The 23,544-nt window shown below is 36.6% G+C and overlaps 1 protein-coding gene across 3 annotated transcripts in view; it reads right to left on the bottom strand.

The window, feature by feature from the left end:
• Positions 1-23,544, bottom strand: part of STT3A (staurosporin and temperature sensitive 3-like A) — a 125,646-nt gene that overhangs the window by 72,246 nt on the left and 29,856 nt on the right. For all 3 annotated transcript variants that reach the window (XM_089815272.1, XM_089815273.1, XM_089815274.1), the window contains exons 3-6: positions 11,876-11,931; positions 11,672-11,743; positions 11,285-11,390; positions 11,119-11,169 (exon numbers count right to left, since the gene is read on the bottom strand). In XM_089815272.1, coding sequence (XP_089671398.1) covers positions 11,119-11,169; positions 11,285-11,390; positions 11,672-11,743; positions 11,876-11,931 — 285 coding nt within the window. The remainder of the gene's footprint in view (positions 1-11,118; positions 11,170-11,284; positions 11,391-11,671; positions 11,744-11,875; positions 11,932-23,544) is intronic.

Here is a 23,544-nt window from a genome sequence, read left to right as displayed (position 1 = left end):
GGTATCTTTTAGATTTTGCATGCAAGCTGTATATTTTGCAGAATCGAGCATGAAAGGCTACAGCCATACCCCTCTCCGTTGGCAGTCGCAGATTTGAATGCAGTTTTCAAATGTCTCATTCTTGCTCATACGGACTCCGATTTTGATGATTCTTGTTATGAACTTGGCTATTTTTTTGTGCTCTATCCACTAGTGGAGTTGTGTTTTGATTTTCATGCATGAATTCTTCAAAAATTGCAGATTCTCAGCCGTGACTGTGCACAGTTTTCGTTTTGAAAACTTTGGAGGATCATAACTTTCTCATACGACCTTGTATCGAGGTGATTCTTTTTTTGAAAGTGCATGATTTTTCGAGTAGATCGCAATGGTGCTATTTGTTTCCTTGATTATTGTGCCCAAGTTTCACTTTTAGCATATGCTCTTCATGAGGGTTTGTAATGCATTGAAATCAAGACCACTAAGTATTTCTTTCTAGTGGTAGTTGTAAACGCACTAAAATAAAGTGCCAAATCATATTTCTTTGGGGGGGGTTCTTTGATTGAGTAAAAAAGGGGGGGAGCATTGTCATGGTTGGGTTCTCTTCTTTTTAGCATTTCTTTGCATTTCTTCATCATGGATCAAACAAATATGCCCATCCTAACTCCATACAATTACTTTGAGTGGAAATCACGCATGACAATTCACTTAAGGAAAGCTGGATTAAATAGGATAACTATGGGACTTGAAACTGAACCTGCTAAAGATGAAGACAAGCCTAACTGGTTTAACAAATGTGATGAGGCATATGGAACATTGTGTTTGTCTGTTTCTCCTGACTTGCTATTTCACATTGAGTCTTTGGATACACCAAATGAAGTATGGACAAAGCTAGAAACATTATTTGGCACACAAGATTCAATGAGGGGTCATATGTTGGAAAATGAATTAATTAGTTCGAGTCCAGGCAATTTCAACACAATCCAAGATTTCTTCACCAAATTGAAATCACTAAGGCTGCAGTTAAAACAATGTGGAATTGAAAAGAAAGATGAACAACTGATTCTCAGTATTCTCTCTAAGCTAAGTTCAAAATATTCTGTGTTTGTCTCTACCTTCTATGCTACTAAGGGTGCACTTGGTACTCAATTCACCATGCCATCTCTAGATGATTTTGCTATCAATCTCACTCGAGAACAGGACAAGCTAATCCAGATAGGCACTCTTAAGTCCTCTAAGTCACATGCCTTAGCAACCAACCAAGGCACAAAAGAACAAAAAGGACAAAAGTAGTAACAACAATAGTAAGGATGAGAAACAAAATAATAGTGAGGAAAAGAAGGATCAGATACCAATTGCTTCAAAAGCAACTATTGACACCTCATCCTCTAAGGGCGATAAGCCTAAGAAAGAAAAGGTTAAATGCGCCTATTATAAAAGACCCGGTCATGATGAACATAAATGTTTGAAGAAACAAATTGATCACTTGACATACATTCTTGAGAAGAATAATATTAGTGTTCCTGAGAGTCTAACAAGGCAAAAGAAAACAACAAGGGGAAAGGAAAGGGCAAAGCTCTTGTTGCAGTTGCTTCCTCACCATCCACTTGGGTTCTTGATTCGGGTGCTTCGCACCATGGCTTCATCTAAGGAAGAACTTGCATCTGTGGAGCCATGTACTATGCCTTCTATTTTGATGGGTGATGACACTCCTATTGAGATGTGTGGGAGAGGGTCTGTTGATGTGGGGGATGGCACATTCCATGATGTTCTTTGTGTACCCTCATTATCAACTAATCTCCTATCAATATACCAAATCACTCACACAGGTTTAGGCAAGCGGGTTGAGTTCACTCTTGATTCAGTGGAGATACGTGAGTTGCATAGTGATTCTGTAGTTGCAGCTGGGAGAGCAGATCATCAGTCACGGCTCTATCTATTTTCTCACTTTGTTCCTGATCCTCCTTCATCTGTTTTGCTCACTCACTCTAATGATGTGAGTAAATTATGGCATGAGCGGTTTGGCCATCTTAACTTCCGCTATTTGCATCAGCTCAACCAACAGAGCATGGTCACAGGGTTGCCTTCGGTTCAATTCTCAGGAGGTGTTTGCCAATGTTGCATTCTTGGTAAGCATCCTAAGGAAAAGTTTGACAAAAGTAAGTCATGGAGAGCTTCACAGATACTAGAGTTAGTTCACAGTGATTTGGCTGGTCCATTTCAACATCCTTCTTTCAGCAGGGCCCGATATGTCCTCACATTCATTGATGACCTTTCTCGATATACATGGGTGTACTTTCTCAAACAGAAGTCAGCGGTATTTGATCATTTTCAAAACTTCAAAAATTTTGTAGAAAAGCAATCTGGGAAAGCCATCAAGGTTTTGCGCACAGACAATGGTGGTGAGTATGTCAACCATCGGTTTGAAAGATTTTGCACTTCAGAGGGGATTGATTTACAGCATTCAGTTCCATACAATCCTCAGCAAAATGGTGTTGCGGAATGGAAGAATAGATCCTTGAAGGAAATGGCAAACTGTATGATTCACTCTAGATCTCTTGCACCACAGTATTGGGCAGAAGCCATTAACTGTGCTTGTTATATCCAGAACCGTGTTCCTCACCGAGCCTTGAAGGGAGTTACTCCTTTTGAAGCTTGGAGCGGTCAGAAACCATCAGTTAAGCACTTTCGAGTTTTTGGCTCCCCTGCATGGGCCCACATTCCTACAGAGAAACGTAAGGCCTTGGATCCGCAAAGCAGACCTTGCATATTTGTAGGTTATCCTGATGGTGTGAAGGGTTATCGGTTGTTCCACCCTACTACACATGAGTTATTCATTGAGAGGAGTGTTCAGTTTGAGGAGGGATCTTCAAGCTCACTTTCTATCACTTCTCCAACTCCTTCTACCTTGACATTAGAGTCACTTGGAATACATGACAGATCTTCTGATGAGTCAGATTCACCTTAACAGTCTTCTATCTCTACTTCTGATGCAGAAAGTGATTCAGAGAACTCACCTCCTTCCTCTCCTAGTCATCATTCAGAGGTTAATGATTCCCCTCCAGATTCTCCATCTTCTTGCCCACTTTGGGCTAGACAGACCTTGCAGTCTGCAAGTGATTGGGTTGGGGATCCATCAGACACCAGGTGAACTCGTTCACAATTCCAAGATGCTCCACATGTCTTCATTGCTACTGCCTCAGATCCACAGTCCTTTCATGAGGCTTCTGGTATTTCTGAGTGGGATACAGCTATGCAGGAAGAATATAGTTCCTTGATGAGGAAGCACACTTGGGATCTTGTCCCTCTTCTTAAAGGAAGAAAACTTGTTCGATGGAAGTGGATCTATCGGACAAAATTTGCAGCAGATGGGTCAGTTGACAAACACAAGGCTCGCTTGGTCGCCAAAGGATTCTCCCAGGTTCCTGGGATTGACTACTCTGAGACTTTTGCGCCAGTTGTCCAAATGAATTCCATTCGAATTGTTCTTGCCATTGCTGCAGCTAATCGTTGGGAAGTACATCAGATGGATGTGAAGAGTGCTTTTCTTCATGGTGACCTTCATGAGGAGATCTACATGGAGCAGCCACAGGGCTTCCTTCAGGATTCTTCACTTGTGTGTCGTCTTCGAAAGTCTCTCTATGGCCTCAAACAGGCTCCTCGGGCCTGGTATGCCAAGATGGACTCCTTCCTTCTATCAGTTGGGTTCACTCGGTGCCATTCTGATCCTAATGTCTACATTTTGCAACAGGGTGATTCACTTCTATTTTGGTTTTGTATGTTGATGACTTGCTAATCACAAGAAGTTCTTCACCCACCATTAAGGTTGTCAAAGTGGCCCTTCAGGACAGTTTTTTGATGATTGACTTGGGCTTGTTGCATTACTTTCTCGGGATTGAGATCCTTCAGTCTCCTTCTGGGATCACCATCACACAATCCAAGTATGCTCTAGATTTACTCTCGAGGTTTCATATGGCTGACTGTAAGCCTGCTCTGACTCCCTTCCTTTCTGGAGTCAAACTTGAGGCTCAATGTTCTTCTCCACTTGTTGATGGCACTTTGTACCGCCAACTTGTTGGGAGTCTCATTTATCTGACTCATACGAGACCTGGCATCTCCTATGGTGTAGGCATGGTCTCTCGATTCATGCAGGAGCCCCATGAGTTACACTGGAAAGCAACCAAGCGGATCCTTCACTACATTCAGGGTTCTCATAGTTGTGGGATTCACTACGCAGCAGGTATTGAGCTTGATTTGGTGGGCTACACAGATTCAGATTGGGCAGGTGATTCTGAGGATCGCAAGTCTACTTCAGGATATAGCTTCTCACTTGGGTCAGGTCCTGTTTGTTGCTCGAGCAAAAAGCAGTCTGCTATTGCTCTGTCTTCTACTGAGGCTGAGTATCGAGGGGCTGTAAATGCCGCCACTGAGGCCATTTGGCTTCAACATCTTCTCACTGAGTTTGGTATCCAGAGCAAACGGCCATCAGTCATATTTTGTGACAACCAAAGTGCCATTCAGATCTCACGGAATCCAGTTCATCATCAGCGGACCAAACACATAAAGGTCCATATGCACTACATCCGAGAGCTCATCCATGGTCATGTCATTGACCTTCGCTATTGTCCGACTTTCGAGCAAGTTGCTGATATCTTCACCAAACCTTTCACTGAGAGCAAGTTCCTTCATTTGCGAGCTTTGCTGGGGGTGCGGGATGCTTCATCTTTTGGGGGGGCCTCTTCCTCTCACTCGGAGTCCTGACTTTTTTTGTGTGGGGGGTCTCTTTTCTCTCTCTTTTGGGAAATCTTATGTACAGGGGTACCTCATCAGGCTTGACTTGTCGGGACCCATTTCTACATCCACCTAAGCTTTGCTTATGGGGAGGTGTTAGTGTAGTTTTTTATTTTTCCTATTTTGCTAGGTTTTTCCTACACTTTTAATAATCTCGCTTAGGTTAATAAAGCATGTCTTATTAGGTGAATGGTTGTGAGGTGTCACCTTCCTACATGTGAGCATCCATTAGCTATCTTGGGAATATACTTTGCTATCTTTAGTCCGATAGATGGTTGCTCCTCATTGGTTGGTGTTGCCACCTCCTCCCTCTTCCTAGCCTATATAAGCATGCTACCTGGCTTGTATTTGCATCTCTTGTTTTTGCATCCTCGTAATGCTATTTTGCTTCTTGCATTTGCATTACTCTCTTGGAGACTAACTCTGTGTTGCTATTTTGATTTTGTATCATTTGCATTCATAGTTTAGATATTTACTCTTTGCACTAGTTTTCTGGGTTGTTAATCTTTTCAAATTCTAACATGTGCACCATAGCTCATTTTCCTTAGTCTAGCTATTCTCTTTCTGCATATTCTTAAATTCTAATCATATCCTTCTGAAGAGCTTGGATCTTCTTGCTGCCCTTTTCATCACCGCTGCTATCTTTTTCCGAAGACGCGTCATCTAAGTCAAATGAGCTACTTTTCTTCTTCTTTTTCATTTTCTATTCTGTAATGGAAAACCTAGAAACAGCTCTAATACCACTATAATGGACACCCAAGAATGCCCAAAAACTGAACCAAGGCTGAAATTATATTAATGCTAAGAATGTTGCAATCAATCACAAAGAGATGTATTCCAAAGGCCAAACCCTAAGGGAATGACGTCTAGAATGTTACAATAGAGAATGAATGTCCTCTATTGCCAAAAGAAAGGAGTGTGATTCACACATCCAAGCTCTTATCAAATGCAAGTCATAATCATGCGATGATCAGCAATGAGACTTTCAGCCCTATTTATCATTTTCTTCATCCTTCTGGAAGGAACTAAAACATTAATTAATTGCAAGGGGTAGAAGCTTCCTCCTTCCAATAATTAATGCATTCTCTAAAAACTCCTCCCTGGCAATAATTAATTAAATCAAGGGGCTTCTGTTCTTCCAATAATTAATACATACCCTAGAAGCTACTCCCTTGTAATTAATAATTAAATTAATTAAATACAAAGTCACCTTTAAATTGAATGACTTTATAAAAAATTAATTTAATTTCTTCTTATCCTCCACTTAGACTTTGGAGAACGTGAAGGCCAAAAGATGGGATCATTACATATTCACTCTCTAAGTCCATCGCTCGATTGTATGTTTCGATGTATGATGATGGCGACACAATCTTCATTTTCTTAAATTCAGGTGTAGTCCTTCAATGAACCATCTCTTTTTCATCCCATCTACTGGCTTACTTTCCATTTTATTTATTAATTCTTTTAGCTTTTTGGCATATACACGGACAGTTTCATTTTTCCCTTGCTTTGTGGTGTAGATCTCTGCTACTATCTCATTGTCGTCCCGCAGCAATTGAAACTCGGTGATGAACTCCTTTTTAACTCCCACCCATGTAGTTAATTTTTCGAGATCGGCATCGGCAAACCAATCCACTACTACACCCCTTAGGGTTGCTAGAAATTGTTGAACCCATTCATTTGTATCGGTTACACCATTGGCCGTCCAAATTGTTTCGCATGTTTACAGTGTCTAATTGGATCGGTCGTTCCATCACCATCAAACTTTGGCAATATCTCCTTTGGTCCTGCCATTATTACTTGATTTTGTGTACGAGCGTTGTTCTGTACTCCGACACTGACGCTATTCTGCACTCCCACACCGGCGCTCTGTACTCCCACACCGATACTTTGTACTCCCTCACTGACGCTCTGCACTCCCACACCGGCACTCTACACTTCCACACTTGAGCTTTTTGGACAGTAGTCTTATTTCCAACAGCTACGTTTTTTGGTGAAGCGAAGTTGTCCATTCTGGAAGTATATCGCGGACGAAGAGTTCACTCCACGCTCGTGCTCCCTCGACACTCCGAGCCATGCGAGTTAATTCCCTTCTATCTGGATTCTCTTCCCTCAGCATATACAGGTTCAGAAATTCTTCCCTTGCTTCTTCCACCAGATCCAACCGCTATCGAGTCTCTTCCAACAATTCCTCAGTGCTTCGGTGTCCATCAACAATCTGTTGAAACCTCCATCTGCACTCGGCCTATTGTGCCAAAATTAAATTTTCTTGTGCGGTGCGTATTCCATCTTTTCTCTTTATCTTATTTCTATCCTTGTTAAGTTGATTTGGCATTAGTCTTCATTCCTTTGCCTTCATTCTAGGTCCATTGGGCAACGGTGCCAAATTTTTACCGTATGGGGTAAATAGATTAATGCAGACAGACAATAAACAAGAACATGTAATAGCAGTACTCCTTTTTTAATTTGCAAATATGCCAAAGAGATTACATAATGCTTATGATTCTGATTACAATGATCTCAGATGGTGTACATATACTTCCCAAAGAACCTTCCCGAAGGGGTCCGTCGGCTACACAATATTTACCGACAACAATGACATCTTTAATGCAAAAAAACATGAATATCTGAAAAGGCACGAACTTTGAAGCATATTGACGGAAGATCAAAGATCAAAAAACCCAGAAAGAATCTGAAATTAGATTATGAAATTGTTGGCTTGAAACTCAAGGCACCCCCAGAAGAGAGATCAAAAAACCCAAAAAGAATCTAAAATTAGGTTATGAAATTGTTGGCTTGAAAATCAAGGATCATGTCTTCAGCAATGCTATAATACTCCCCCACAAAAGTCTCATCACCATTCATGTTAACACATTATACCTACTAACTATTCATAATAAATACAGAATATGTTGAAATATTGAAATATATAATCGACTATACAATCTAAATTATTGAGAGGCAATGAATAGGGTGATAGATTATTTTTATGCATATCAGGGTGCATGCTAGATAGATCAACTCCCATCAAGGTGTTACATTACATCTATTGCTAGCTAGTGACAATTAATACATGCCTGGGCTTAACTAGGTATAAGATAGAATGTCGATGAAATGTTCGTAGGTTAAAGCTTTTGTTTTATATCAGGCCCTTTGGGTGACATGCATCCAACAAGATTTCAAACAAATAATCTATGGCCCTCATCCAGGATATTTTAATCTCAGTCAATGCTTGTAGTTTCTCATGTGACCAACCAAGGGTTTTTTCTACAAAAAACATTGAGGAGGTTTCTATGTACCTAAGTATCCAATCCCTAAACAGATAAGGGAATTTCAAGGAAGAACATTTGTTTCTGTGGAAGATTATAGCTGTGATAGAGATCTTTACTTTTGATATTGTCATATGATTCATTCAATATGCCTTCATTTGGCTTCTATTAAAATTGAGATAATGCCCCTCTATATTGCATCAGCAGCTAGACAAGAGATTTATGATGATATTTGCATCATATTCATTTGTATCTTTCTAAGTACGACATGGCATCCAAGGTGTGCTAGGTGTCGCACCCTAAATATCTGACATTTTATTATATGAAGAGACATGTGACATGCGAAGAGGCATGTATTTGGAAATATGAAGAGACTAGCACTTGGAAAATGAAGAGACTTTCGGTTATGATATGAAATCTCTCAATTCAATATGTGCCTCTGTGCGTGCGTGTCTGTGTTTTGTGTGATAAGTATTGTGTTCAGTTAAAAGCATTGTACTCAAACCTCAATTATTTAATAAGAGAGATATTTTTTAGGTGTGGTTGGGTTTTTCCCCTCAAATTGGAGAGTTTTCCTAGGATAAATTGTTGTCTTTGTGTGTCTTATTGTTCTTCATTTTGTTTATTGTTGTTTATCTTTATTTCTGGGCATAACTTTGACATGGTACCAGAGCCAAGTTAGATAACAGCAATTAAGGAAGTTTATCTTGCTCTCTAGTTCATATCTCTGTTGCAGATTGCATAAGTATTTTGTAGGCAATCTGTATGTGTTGAATTTTGTAGCAGTGATAGAGATCATTTACCTCTGATGATGTCTGGTTCTTTTTTATTCCTGTTTCTTAATCTGAGCAAACTTTGATGGTTCATTTTCAAGCTATGTTACCTTTCAAATTTTTGATGTATCCGTGTTTCTCCTTTGCTGCAGTATATCTTCTCCAGAATTGTTCATTTTTCTCCACGTCTTGAGGCTTCATATCTCTGATCATTTCTATTCATGCTCTCTGTTTGAAGCTTAGATATGCTGTTATGTTTCTCTAGCTTTGGCAAATTCCACTTATGTTCATATATATCATTTCTGGTCTTTCTTATTTCTGTCATCGGATCTAATGCTTCATAACATGGATGCTGAATAATTGATGACTTGGCATTTTTTGACACTGGAATATATATTTATTTATGTTTCTTGATGTTTCTATTGCCATTGTGTCAGTTCCCTTCCTTCAGATTGTCCTTTCAGCTTGTATTGCCCATGATGGAAGTTTGTGTTCTTCTCCTGTCTCTGTCGGCAAATATTTTGCTTTGTACTGTTGTCTTGGCATGCTCTTGTAACAGCAGCAATATTGTTCATTCAAGAAGTTTAATAAAATTAGAAGCGGGTTCATTTTCTTTTGGCATGATTAAATTGTTATGTGTCCGGCCTTTAAAAGAGCTGAGTCGGCAAATTCTGTCATTGTAGACGACTAATGTTGTTGATTTCTGAGGATTACTTTAGTGTTGTTAGTAATTACTGATATATGAGCGCTTTATCTGCAGATTTTATGTGTTCGCCTATTCGTAGAAAAGACAATATTCAGGGAAGGTATGTTTGAATGTATCAAGTCTTATTTGAGGCTATTAGGACTGCTCTGAGTCGTCCAGAATTTAATCACTGGTGTCACCAAGGGAGACAGGTACAAGATGAGGTTTGTGTAAGCTCACTTTCCCACTAATGCCAGCATCAGAAACATCAGCACTAACATCGAGATCAGGAACTTTTTGGGAGAGAAAAATGCATTTTGAATGTTGAATCCTTTCTTTCTTCTTTTAATCAGGTGCATATTTATTATACTTTTTAATAGCTTTTATAAAGTGGGTTTTTGCTGTGAAGGGGAACAGATTGTTAAATCATAGGCTAAATGTTGGTCATAATGGAAGCAGGGTTTGTGGGTCATTATGAAATAAATTTTCGTTGGGCAGGGAATTTGCGGCATGCATCTATAGGTTGAATTTTGATTATTGGAAGTAGATTTCTGGCTTTATGTTTTCAGTATTTTGTGCAATGAAAATTTTCGCTGAGCACAAGGGATCTAGATCATTAAACTGTAGCACGTATGCAGCATCTTTGATGATACCTGTTTTGATAAGAATGATATTCTATGTTCTCTTCTGAGCTCTTGGTTCATCTTGAGCAGCCAGTATTTTCTGAAAGACTTTGACAGTATTATAATAATGGTTGCAGATAAGTCTTTATGTGCTCTGTGTGTGAGCAGTGCTTCAAGATCGTCTCTATATTGTATTGTGTATTATCATGTATAATCTGTGTGTGGTGGTGGTATCAGATTTTTGGTAGTAAGATTTATCTCTGTTGATGCCAGGAGCATTGCATTGGTTGTAGAGGCAAAAGGATAGAAACTCTTGTGTGTGTGCTGAGACAAGACTAAACAGAACTAAGTATTCTACGATTCTATCTTTGAATATTGATCATGAATTTTTTGTTCTATCATGGGGATAGTGTAAGCTTTTAGCATTGATCCCTATATTTCTCTACATGATAGGTTGATTTATGAATTACTATTAAATTATTAATCTCTCTTGGTTGCAGGACGGATCAAGAAGCGACAGGATGATGAGATATATATGCAAAGTCATGCAGACTGTAGAAATGAACATATGTCAAACTCCTCAAACAGACCCAGAAGGAATTTACAGTTTCAGGGTTAATTTAGACATAAAAAGACTAAGTCCTAAATCACTTACATATGTCAAAACTAGTTCTCTATTGAATCACCTCAACATATTTGTGTACCCTTCGACTTTCCAATTAGTCATGTTGGTAATGTATCACATTCATAGCTGATTAAAATGTAAATTAAGTCAATATATATAAGCCCGTAGGCTGTAAATTGTATTTCATCCCAGTCCCGCCTATATGCATATGTGGCCTTGCTCTATGAGATTGATTATCTTATCTATTCAAAGCCCTAAAAATAACATGAATTGGCTTCTCTATTCAGCGCCCCCAAACAAAATTCTTCAGTAGTTCATATTCCATTGCTTCAATTGTACAAGTGAAAATAATGGAGAAATTTCAAGCCATTTGTACCATTGCTATAAGGGCCGCAGCCATAAGTCCGGCTCCAGTGCCCTTCACTTCCTGCAATGATAATCAACATGCATGTTAAGGCTGCAAGTTATTACAAAGTTGGATCAAATTCAATGTTAAGTAATGCACAAGTGGATAAGTTATATAATCAGCAGATTTAACAAACCTTTGTTAAAAGGTACGTCGCCCAAGCGGCATTGGCTGAGAATATAGGAGCAGTGAAAACACAAACAGTTTCCACTGAAAGAGGTATGTTCAAAGAATTGAATATCCTGTCAAAATTAAATTATGCATTACTAAATATGTGGCATCATGAAAAGCAAAGAAAATAGTAAAAGAAAGAAAATGAAACAAGTATTCTATCTCAGTTATTTCCATGTAGACATTGTATTGAACCACTCTCTACTAGCCTGTTGAAGAAATACTAAGCCTAATGCTGACCACGTAATTGGATAAGTCTAAGCCCTCTAAGGTACATCAAGTGTTCACAAATTTAAATCCTATGGCCAAAGGTTCTACCAGTAGTAATTAAGTCTAGAGAAGTTTTACATACCACCACATGGTTCCAGCTGTCAATGTTAGACCAGGATAAACTGTTCCACCAATGACACGACCCAGAGGGTACCTGTAGTGAAAAGTCTTCCATTCTGTTAATTATTCTAGCATTCCTGAAATCGCTCCTTATAATTAAAAAAAGTCTTAGCTCATGACATCCTATGGTAGAATCTAACATGAATGAAAAACTCAAGTCGCTTACCAGGTCTGGTCATCAAACCAGTTCCAAAAGTCATAGACTCCATTTTTTGTAAGGTACTGAAAACAGAACAATAAGAAATGGAACCCAATCAGAAACTTTGGTATAACAGCATATAATTTCTTCTAAATAAAATGTAAGAGGTACATTCTACAAATCAGAGAAATAAAAATAGCAGATATTAATTCATTGCAAAATCTAGCCTCACCTATGTTCAATTTCTAAAGTTCAACAAACATCTTAGGTCAAGAGGAAGTAATACACCGACAAAACTCCTAATAGAAAATGCATTCTTGAATGTGTTCCTCATCAATGCTTCCGACGAGTGTTTATTCCAAATTAAACAAGCAACTTTGAAAACCCCTAAAGTATTCCAAAAGAAGCCAATCATTCATGAAGTACTTCATGACCTGTGCACACCCCACATTCATTATGTTTTAATAATTAACACTTGTGGTGATTATAACCAAAGTGTGAAATTGTAAATAGAATTGGCTTCAATAGAACAAGCATATTAAAAACAGATTTATTCCTTCCTATTTACTTGATATAAAATTTTCATAAGGATTTCATGGTTAGAATAGGATTGGACGACCAAAAATCTTACTATGCTGGCACTTGTCAAGTCAGATACAAGAATGGCACTTCACTAGGAGATATTTAGAAGCCTAAGGCATAGGATGTTCTGAAAACAAAGTTACAAAAAATAAAACCAAGAAATGTTAAAGGTTTCTGAAAACAAAGTTACTAGAAATAAAACCAAGAAATGTTAAAGGTTTCTGAAAACAAAGTTACTAAAAATAAAACCAAGAAATGTTAAAGGTGACCACAGTGGAAATGGATAGGTTGAGACGACGATAAAAACATAAAGATGTTTTAGAATTTTCTTCCTTTATTTTAATGAATATTCAATAAACGGCCGAACCTTGGTACATCATATCAAATAATAAAAACTCGATCCTTTAAATATGGGGTCGTTTTTACAACACTTTAGACTAGTAGTTCATTTGTATTCCGATCCTTTGTATTCCGATCCTCAGGATTCCGTTCTCTCACCTTTGAATAATCTGGTCTTATATCTGCCCCAACTGTGATCTTAGGACCCTGATATGAATTAAAAATGAAACTATGGTAAGAGATGACAAAAGACATCTTAATTTATAAACTGTTTTGTCCTTTCAAATTCCTTGAAAACCATTTGTCACTTAACTAAGACCTGAACCATTTCAAATTCTGCCTTGTCCTATATGGGTTTAACAAATTATGACATAGTTGCCATCCTTTTTAAAACCAGCAATTACTTAAATAGTAGTGTTTTCATGATAGGTGAATAACCCTCCGGGTAACGTACTTTCCATTAAAAAATAGAAATAGAAATTAAACTACTTTCCATATTTCAATTTCAGCTGTTGCAGAAGTTGAATCGATTAAGATTCCTTTAACTTTTTTAAGTTAAATATTATCTGATCAACTGAAGTTAGATTAGGTACATGGTTAATTATTTAATTTTAACAAAACTGATCAACAGACGATAAGCTTAATTCGACAAAGCCTTTCTACCTTCAAATTGCAGAGATCATTTGACTAGAAACCATGGACATAAATATTATAATGCGAAATTTTTTAATTCAAAAGAGAAATTGTCACTACATTAAGCCCTATACCCCTACATTTACTAGACTGTAAAAACTATCCTATCTAGTTAAGACATAGAGCCCATATATCTACCTAGCCCTGAATTACAAAATAAGGGGATACTGCCCCTACAGCGAAACTAATTAACCCAGCCCTAACTATGACACAACCAAAAAACTAGACCTCTTCTTAAGATACATAAAGCTACATTTTTAGGGCTAATGAACCATTTCAAATTCTGCCTTGTCCTATATGCGTCTAACAAATTATGACATAGTTGCCATCCTTTTTAAAACCAGCAATTACTTAAATAGTAGTGTTTTCATGACAGCTGAATAACCTTCCGGGTTACGTACTTTCCATTAAAAAATAGAAATAGAAATTAAACTAGTTTCCATATTTCGATTCAGCTGTTGCAGAAGTTGAATCGATTAAGATTCCTTTAACTTTTTTAGTTAAATATTATCTGATCAACCAAAGTTAGATTAGGTACATGGTTAATCATTTAATTTTAACAAAACTGATCAACAGACAATAAGCTCAATTCGACAAAGCCTTTCTACCTTCAAATTGCAGAGATCGTTTGACTAGAAGCCATGGACATAAATATTATAATGCAAAATTTTTACATTCAAAAGAGAAATTGTCACTACATTAAGTCCTATACCCCTACATTTACTAGACTGTAAAAACTATCCTATCTAGTTAAGACATAGAGCCCATATATCTACCTAGCCCTGAATTACAAACAAAGGGCATACTGCCCCTACAGGGAAACTAATTAGCCCAGCCCTAATTATGACACAACCCAAAAAACTAGACCTCCTCTTAAGATACAAAAAGCTGCATTTTTAGGGCTAATCAATCTACACCAGATTGATAAAAAACTGTCAATAACACAAAAATCCAGACTTTCCCTAGTAACTTATACATCCAGACCCTTCCCTTTTCGATACATCACCTTTGAGCTTGAACCTGCTTCCGCTTCCTTCTTTTTCCATTCTTTTTCGGCTCCAAATCTTCTTCCCCCTCCTCTGTATCTTCATCCTAATCCAAGCTGACAACATTAGCATAGGCCATTATTTCTTCATAGCCTTCAATTACCTCCACCATCAAGTATTTGGCGGACCAATTTGGTTCTGAGAGATGCATAACAATGAAAAATCCCCATAAGAAAGTTGAGATTTTGAATTCTCACCTCCACCTTGTCCCTAAAAGTATCCCAGTCTTCTACCCAACAAATCTAGTATTTTGGAACTGGCTTTCGATTAATATGCTCCTTGTAATAGTTCCTCGTTTTTGGGACAGTAAGGTTGCCATCAATATCTCTGAGGACAGTATCAAGATCACCAAATACTTCATATGAAAGACATTCCTACACAAATTCCGGACTCTATCCTCATCCCTCTCAAAGAACATAGCTAGGGCCAAGAACATGGCTGCAATGTCAGAATCAACTCTTGTTCTATCTACATCCACTAGGTATTCTACCCCAGGAATTTCCTAACTGCATCTACTACTAGGGACTGAGGGAAGGGAAGGATGCCTTTCATACGTTCTATAGTGACGAAGTCCAAGACCTCTATTTGCCTCTTTTGGCCTCTAAGACACAGCAAGGTGTCCATGATGTAAAAGCTCTATTCCAATAATATCAAACATTCACTACCAAATAGACAGCACTTTAGCTCCATAAATAAGGGAGATATTACCTAATCATCAGTAGGATCATGTCTAATCATAATGAAATCGTCCTACAAATTCTAACAACTATGCAACCTAATCGTACTACTGAGCCTTGTAAGCTTAAGGGATGGTGGTTAGTAATAAACTCGAATTTTAAAATATAGATCACACTATCTATTTTAAAGACTCCACCAAAAATCATGATGAGCAAGCTAGCAGAGCCACATCGAAAAAAGATTAAAATTGGAAAGGGGGAAAAACCTGAGTTGTCGGGTTTAGACCCTGGAGCTCGAGTCCAGGTCCGGATTCGAGCTCGAGTTCGCTACGAGTCCAGGTAGGGTCCACGATTGGGCTTGTGGGTCCACCAGGGTCCACGCACTGTAATGTCCCCTTTAAGACATTTACAGATCTTCTCCAATTTATATCCTTTCCATTATATTTTTCATCTGATTGCTTCTTTCTTCCTGTAGTTTTCATGATAATTCGTATCTGATATGTGGATCTCTGCTCTATCTTTAACTCATAGGATGGCAGGATCATGCTCTGATACCACTTGTAATATCCCGTTTCAGGACATTAAATAATTTCTTCCTGAGTTCTACAATTTTTGATAATATTTTCTATATTCATTCCTTAATGTTTGAAGATATATTTATACTCAATATTTCAAAGGGTCATGACTTATTGTTTATATTAATTATATATGATTATATATTATATATTAACAATGTGTTAATATTACTTAAATGTAATCATATTATATATTAATAATATGTTAATATTAATTAAATAATATATGATTATTTATTATATATTATATTATATATGATTGTATAATATATGAATCCTTTATTTATAATTATTTAGTATAGATATAATCATCATACACTATAATACATAAAATAGTTAATATAGGTGTATATATTATTTATAGCATGACAATTAAATATCTAATTATATATAGATAGATAGATAATAATATTCATATATATATATATATATATATATATATATATATATATATATATATATATATATATATATATATATATATATATATATATATATATATAATATTTATAATTATATAATATATAACGAGTTATATTTGTAACTTAAAATAATTATAATTTATTCTATATAAATTATCGATTATTAATAGTATGCTCCTTATGTATAATTAATTTATATACTGAAATGGGGATATCACACGCACCCTGCTCGAACCCGCCACGGACCTGGTCAAATCCGAGAGGACTTGCAGCATGTGGGGCCATAAAGTGGCCATAAAAAAAAAATTTAATGGGTTTTTTTAATTTATTTTTTCAAACCCTAAAGGAAGTCATGTTAGATACTTTTCATTCATCTAATCTCTCATTTGCTTTCTCATTTTGCTCTCTCATTTTGGTGTGGCCATTTTGCAAGTTTGAAGAGAAGGTTGTAGAGATTATTTGTGGAGTCTCAAGTCCTTCAAATAATCAGTGTTGAGTGTTCCAGGTGTGCATTTGATCCTTCCTTTTGCTTCTGTCATAGTTTGTTTTTAGTTTCTTTAATATTTATTGTTCTAATTTTTTATCAAGTTTTGTATAAGTTCTGAAATATTTCTTTTTAAATTTTTGTTTATAAATTGCAAGAATCATAGAATGAGTAGTCAAGGTTCAATGGGTGGGGTGGGATCCCAAAGATTTAAAATTGATAAAAGATCTTCATTGTGGAAGTATACAACAAGAATTGAGCAATGTGTTGGAGGGGGAGGGTATGTATGGAAATGCAATTTTTGCCAAAACCAATATAGAAGCTCATATTACCGGGTTAAACATCATTTGATAGGCCCACCAGGTCAAGGGATTAGCATGTGTGAGGGGCCCCTGGAGGCAGGTAAAAAAGGGTTGCCGGCTCCTCAAATAGCAGACATGTTATAAGAACAACAAAAGGCTGATAGGTTAGTGTCAAAGGCGAAACAAGATAAATCAAAGCAAAAACCACCAACACCACCCTCTCAAACAACCACTAGACCACATCCCTTCCTACCTACCCCATATGTGGATGAAGATGAAATAGAAACACCCCCATCCCACAAGAGAGGCCCATTAGAAAAGGCATTTGAAAATGAAAAGAAAGAAATTGTTGCCATAAAGATTGGGCGTTGCCTCATTACGAATGGTGTTTCATTCAATCTAGTGAGATCAGCTTATTGGAGAGAGATGGTGCAAGCAATAAATAAAGCATCTCATGGTTACCAAGCCCTTGGATATGAAATGTTGAGAACCACCATATTGCATAATGAACGAAAAAATGTAGAAAACCTCCTCAAACCAATAAGAGATTCTTGGTTCCAAACAGGGTTGAGCATTGTCTCCGATGGATGGAAAGATTGCAAAAATTGTCCATTAATAAATGTGATTGCTATCTTCCCCAAGGGGGCAATGTTTTTTAGGGCAGTTGATTGTGAAAGGCAGGTAAAGGATGCAAATTTTATTGCCGAACTTCTCATTAAATCCATAGAGTCCATGGGGGTTGACAATGTTGTCCAAGTAATAACGAACAATGCTAAAGTTTGTAAGGCTGCAGGTGCTTTGGTAGAAGCACGATATGAGCATATCTTTTGGACACCATGCACTGTACACTCCTTAAACTTGGTGATGAAAGCAATTGGCACCCAAATTGAATGGGTGAAAAAAGTGTATGAGGAGGGTGAGCATAACCAAATGTTTGTGACAAACCACCATATGTCACAAGCAATTTTTAGAACTTTCTCCCACTTGGAATTGTTGAAGGTAAATTTTAAACTTTATTTAGCTTCATTTATCATTTTAATTTTTGTCATACTTTACATAATTTAATACATGTTTTTAAATTTTTGTGTTGTTTACATATTTGATATTTGAAATGTATTATTATATTAACTTATAATTTGATTCTTTGAATTAACATGGTAATAGGTTGCTAAAACAAGGTTGCTTCACACACAATCGTCCTTAATCGTCCTTAGACGACTTGTGAGGGTGAAAGAAGCATTGTGTCAAATGGTTATTAGCAACAAATGGGGTGGATGGAAGCAAGCCGATACAAAAAGGGCTAAAACTGTAAAGGATTTGATCTTGAGTGATGATTTTGGACTATGCATTAGAACTCACCAAGCCCATCATGTCTATGCTTGGATATGCTGACACTGATGAGCCTTTTTGGGGGACATATATGATGCCATGGACTCCGTGCTAAAAAGAATGAAATCAGTAAGTTTAAATTTTTATACAATACTTTATCCTTGTTTATTGAGAGATTTTGATTTTTTACTTTAATTAAGTTATTAACACTACATCAAGATAACTTACATGTACATCTTTTGACATCCCAGGTCATTCAGAGGAGAGAGCAGGATCTTGAGGATACCTTATACAATAAGGTGAAGAAAATTGTTCTACATCACTGGAACAAGATGACTACACCTTTACACCTCCTAGCATATGCACTTTCCCCAGATATTATAGCAGTGAGATACTTTCTATTCCTGGTAGAGTGGCACCATACAGAGATCCTGAAGTTTCTACTGGGTATAAGAGGGCATTTAGCAAGCTCTTTAGTGATTCTGATGTGGCATCGAATGTTAGGAGAGAGTTTGTAGATTTTGTCTCAGGCAAAAATGTAGACCCTGATGCAATCAATGACTAAAGTAGAATGGATGCTATTACATGGTGGCACTTACATGGGCAAAGTTACATGTACCTCCAACCTCTTGCCATTAAGATCTTGTCAAAAGTATGTATTTAAGTTTTTTTTCCTTTTCTTTTGGCCACTTAGCTTCTTGAATTAGCACTCTTAAATTCCTATTGTATTGTAAAATTACAATTTCTAATTTTTTTAAATTGTGTTGGTTGTCTCTCTAGGTTGTGAGCTCTTCTGCTACTGAGCAGAATTGGAGTACATACTCCTATATCTACTCAGTGAAGTGTAATCGGTTGGATTTGAAGAAAGCAAAGGACTTGGTATTTATTCACAACAACTAGCCCCTCCTATCACGCAAGGATCCAGGATATAAGAAGGGACCAGAGAATTTGTGGGATGTACTACTCGAGACTTCTAACTTGGATATGATTGTCCAAGATATTTCTAGAATTGCCTTGCTAGATGTTGAGGAGGACGAGGAGGAGGATGTGAATGCATTTGGGGCTAGTGGAACCGATTTGGGTTCCAATGATGAGGAAAATGATATAGATGGGGATGAAGTCATTGATCGCTCATATTTTGATGACCCATTTGACCCTTGAAAGGCATTTACATCTTTGACAGACTAGACTATGTCTGAACATTTGTAATTGACTCATTTATGATTTATCACCATGTTTCAAACTTTATTAAATTATAATTTATTATCTATCAATCTGATGAAGTATTCTATGTTTTGAAATTCCATTTTGCATTTTAGTAATTCAATATATGATTTTATATACAACATTAACATAGATTAATGAGAAAGTATTTAATGTTTATCTTTGACATTTCGCATTGATCAATAATCAAGTAACATTGATATATTCATACTATGAAATAACTTAGTAAGTTAGTTTTACATCTATGCGAGTTTCTTTTTTTTTTTTTTTGCATATATATATATACTCACGAACCCAAATGGGGGAAAAAAGTTTGTCCGAACCCACGAACCCAAACCCCGAACCTAAATCTATCCCTGAACCCAAATCGGCAACTTAGGTAATATGTCATAAATTTTGTTAGTACACCATGGCCTTTCCCTTTTTGTCATTAAGTCATCCTCTGTGAGGAAATAGTGTGTAAGTTTTGCTTCATACCTGGATTACCAAAAATTGAAAATGCCAAAGATCTAGGAAAATCTTTTGGCTTAAGGGAATTGGCAATCAATTCCACGCACTACACAGTAGCAATGTCAAGGTTCATGACCTTTAATCATATTACTGAATATTTCACCATTCAGTATTGACAAAAGCATTATCACGACATTATCTACACGTCTTCACTAACAACTCTGTCTCGCAATTGCCTCCTTTGAACATCCATCCCACCTCCAAAATACAATATCCTGCAACAATTTGGACATCTAAGAATCTGTTGGTTCAAAACACTCCTTTCCATTTGGTGTAGCCCTCAACATTTAGATCTCCAAAATATAGCATCTACCCTTGACACAAAATTGCAGAACACCTCAATAACAGTAGTTTAAAGGCCTTGATTTTTAGTGTAATTGTTGCCCTTTTGACAGATTGTTATAACATGGACTTTTCTAGATGATAACTTTCAGTCACCTAGAGCAATTAGTGTCCCAATTAAATTAACGTGTTCAATGATTTCTTATGTTGTATCATTGATACAGGGACTTGAGTAGCCTTCTAAAATCTTTTGGTCTTTTATAGGTATCAGGAAGGTCTTTGAATTGGTTCCAAGACACCAACCTTCCCAAAGAACATGCAGTGTCAATATTGCTTCTCTCATTACTGCAGTTCATAGGCTTTATGAGACAAATATGGATAGTTACATGCTTCTCATGGTCTTTCTGACCTTGTGAAGAGTACAATTGAGGTCAAAACAAGGTGTCCTCTATCACCAGCCCTATTCACAATTTACATCAATAAGTTGGAAAAGTCTCTTCAGCAGCACACTCATACGGATTATAGTTGTATTTTACATGAGGTGGTTATAGCCCATATCTACTTTTGGCAACTTCCTGACCTTACTTGTGAACTTTGCCAACTTATAGTAAACCTTAATAAAACTAAGAAGCATATCTAAACACTCTCTTTACAAATACCAATTCTTCTACAAGAGGGACGCTTTGGAGATAACATCTGCTTACACATCCTTGGGAATCCAATTTCCGAGTCTATCCCTCTGAATGAAGCCTACCTCTCAATTGCAATTTTGCAAAGGTTATGCCTCTCCATATGTTGGGGTGTCTACACTTCCAATATATCTCTGCTAAATCAACTCTTTGAAACAATCAGCAAACCTAAAAATCTAAAAACGAGCAAGAGTGCAAAGCAATTAAATAGGAACGACAAGAAAAAAAAATTGTCTTGTTTTCTATGCTTTTAGCATTCCATCCTAAGAATATATACCCATAAATTAAAACAAAAGTATAATTATACAACCATGTGTTCAAAACAAAGTAACGAGACTCGCAAAGAGTCGGACGAGTCGTCCGAGTTGGCGAGTTGAGTTACCTCGGCGGTGTCAAAATGACCCGTGACCTTGACTTCGCAAGTCAACTGGGCTGACTCGCGCAGCTCAGCTGACTCGGCTGACTCATCTAACTCATCTAGCTTTTTATTTTTATTCTCAAAATTTTCTTAATACATCTAAAATTTACCTTTGTACTTATATAATCAATGTATATTATGTATGTGATCAAATTACCTTCTATTTCATAATGTTGTTGTCTTTAAGCTTTATCCAATACTGGGTGCATGGAATTTCTTTAAATCCTAAAAAATCTCTAAATTCAAGGGTTTTGTCACTTTGCCGAGTCATAGGCAAATCCGAGTCGAGTTACCCTTGCCGAGTTTGGGGCCAGGTCCGAGTCTCATTACTTTGGTTCAAAACCTACTAATAAGGTGTTCAGAAGCTGTTAGAAACAGCCTACCTAAATATACATTTTTTAAAAGTGAAAAATTAGAGATTAAAAATCTTAATTTTAGTCAAAATCCTTCCATAGAAATATTAAAAAAAAAGAGAATGAGATAATTTATTTTTGTTTTCTTTCACAAAATATTTGACTCACATTTTTAAATAATGGAGCTAATGATTTACTTTGAACCCTTTCTATTTCTAATTCTATATTTAGCCACATACTAGATGTTGGTTCCCAAAACCGTAGATTGGAATCCTACAAGCCTTGTCTGCTCAATGTTGGGATATCCAACCGATTAAGGCCAACTTGATTGGATTGATCGATGCGATCCAAATCCCCTGCACTTCTGGCTCTACAAAACTGAGGCGAGTGTACTTGATCCTGGACAATAACCTTATATCCAAGATGCTTATAGCAGATAAATTAAAATGCGAATGCAACAAAAGCTTTTCAAAACGGCAAGAATTATAGAAAAACTTTAGAACTGGCAAATCATGAATTGAAAATAATGAATGAATATATGAAAAAAATTTAAATAAAAATGATTATTACAGATGATTGCAACAAATGAATATATTAATTCTTCAAAGGAAAGAAATGAAACAGTTGCCAGCATATGGATTATGAATCGCGAGTAAGAGACCGGTGCTTAATTAAATGGGCAATCAGAGTCAGTATTATTAGTTGAAACGTACAGCTTTATAAAGTCTAATATATTTAAACTATAAACAATTTTAACATTTCAGATGCAACAGATCAATTATATACATGCAATTTTAAACTAGTCTAGGATGTGTTTTAACTCTTGCGAAGACAAACTAGACATAAATACGGAAACAATTAAATATTTCACAATATCTATGTTTATCAAGTTAAAATGCAATAATGACCTAGTCCACTTATCCAAAATTTTAAAATATTTATAGAAAATAAATAAAATATTTATAGAAAATAAATAAAATATTTATAAAGGACACAACTAAATAATAAGTCAACGACAAAATTTTAAAATAAATAACTATGCCGGAAATAAAATCACAATAAAGACACTCCTTGCAGATGATCCATCTATTGCGAATTTACCCGGATTGCACCAAATTCACCCAATAATTCAATCCACAGGCTTAGTTCAAAACTTCATTTCTCTATCAATAAGAAATAAAATATAATCAATCATAGCGCATCATAATATATGAAATTTTAGAATATCAATATGAATCCCCCCTTTTTTATTTTACATCTCCTATTTATAAAGAATGAAAACCCATTGGGTATCTTCCGAAGGGTCACACCCTTTCTAAATTAATAACTAACCATTGTTATGATTCTAATATAGTTTGATTTTGTTATAATATAACTGGCGGTGTAATTTTTCCCTCACGCATATATATCCAAGCTTCCGCTTCATAATGCCCATGATTTTCTTTGCACAAATATTTGCGAAAATAGAAACGCTTAGTGCATCCTCAGACCTCCGGAGAAATCTTACACCAAATGCTTCTGCTTCATATTTATATAGATCTCTGCCTTTCCGCTCCTTCACCCACTTGAGAGCCTGCAACAAACACAAATTAACAATTAATGCCACTCGATTAATTCAAAATGATGCCAATAAAATCGAGGAAGGAAATAACGTCCATGGTTATATCAAACCCAGCCCGAGCCATATCACATGAATTGTCCACAACATAAAACCAAATCACGTGGTCCTGTATAAGAGTTTTGCAATGTAATATCAGGTCTATCTTCCGAG

The sequence above is a fragment of the Cupressus sempervirens genome, chromosome 2 (assembly GCF_028749045.1).
Source record: "Cupressus sempervirens isolate cs-2001-9-10 chromosome 2, ASM2874904v1, whole genome shotgun sequence".
In the NCBI taxonomy this organism is placed as follows: Eukaryota; Viridiplantae; Streptophyta; class Pinopsida; order Cupressales; family Cupressaceae; genus Cupressus; species Cupressus sempervirens.
Note: the sequence above shows the minus strand (reverse complement) of the source record. Positions and strands in the feature narration are given on the sequence as shown.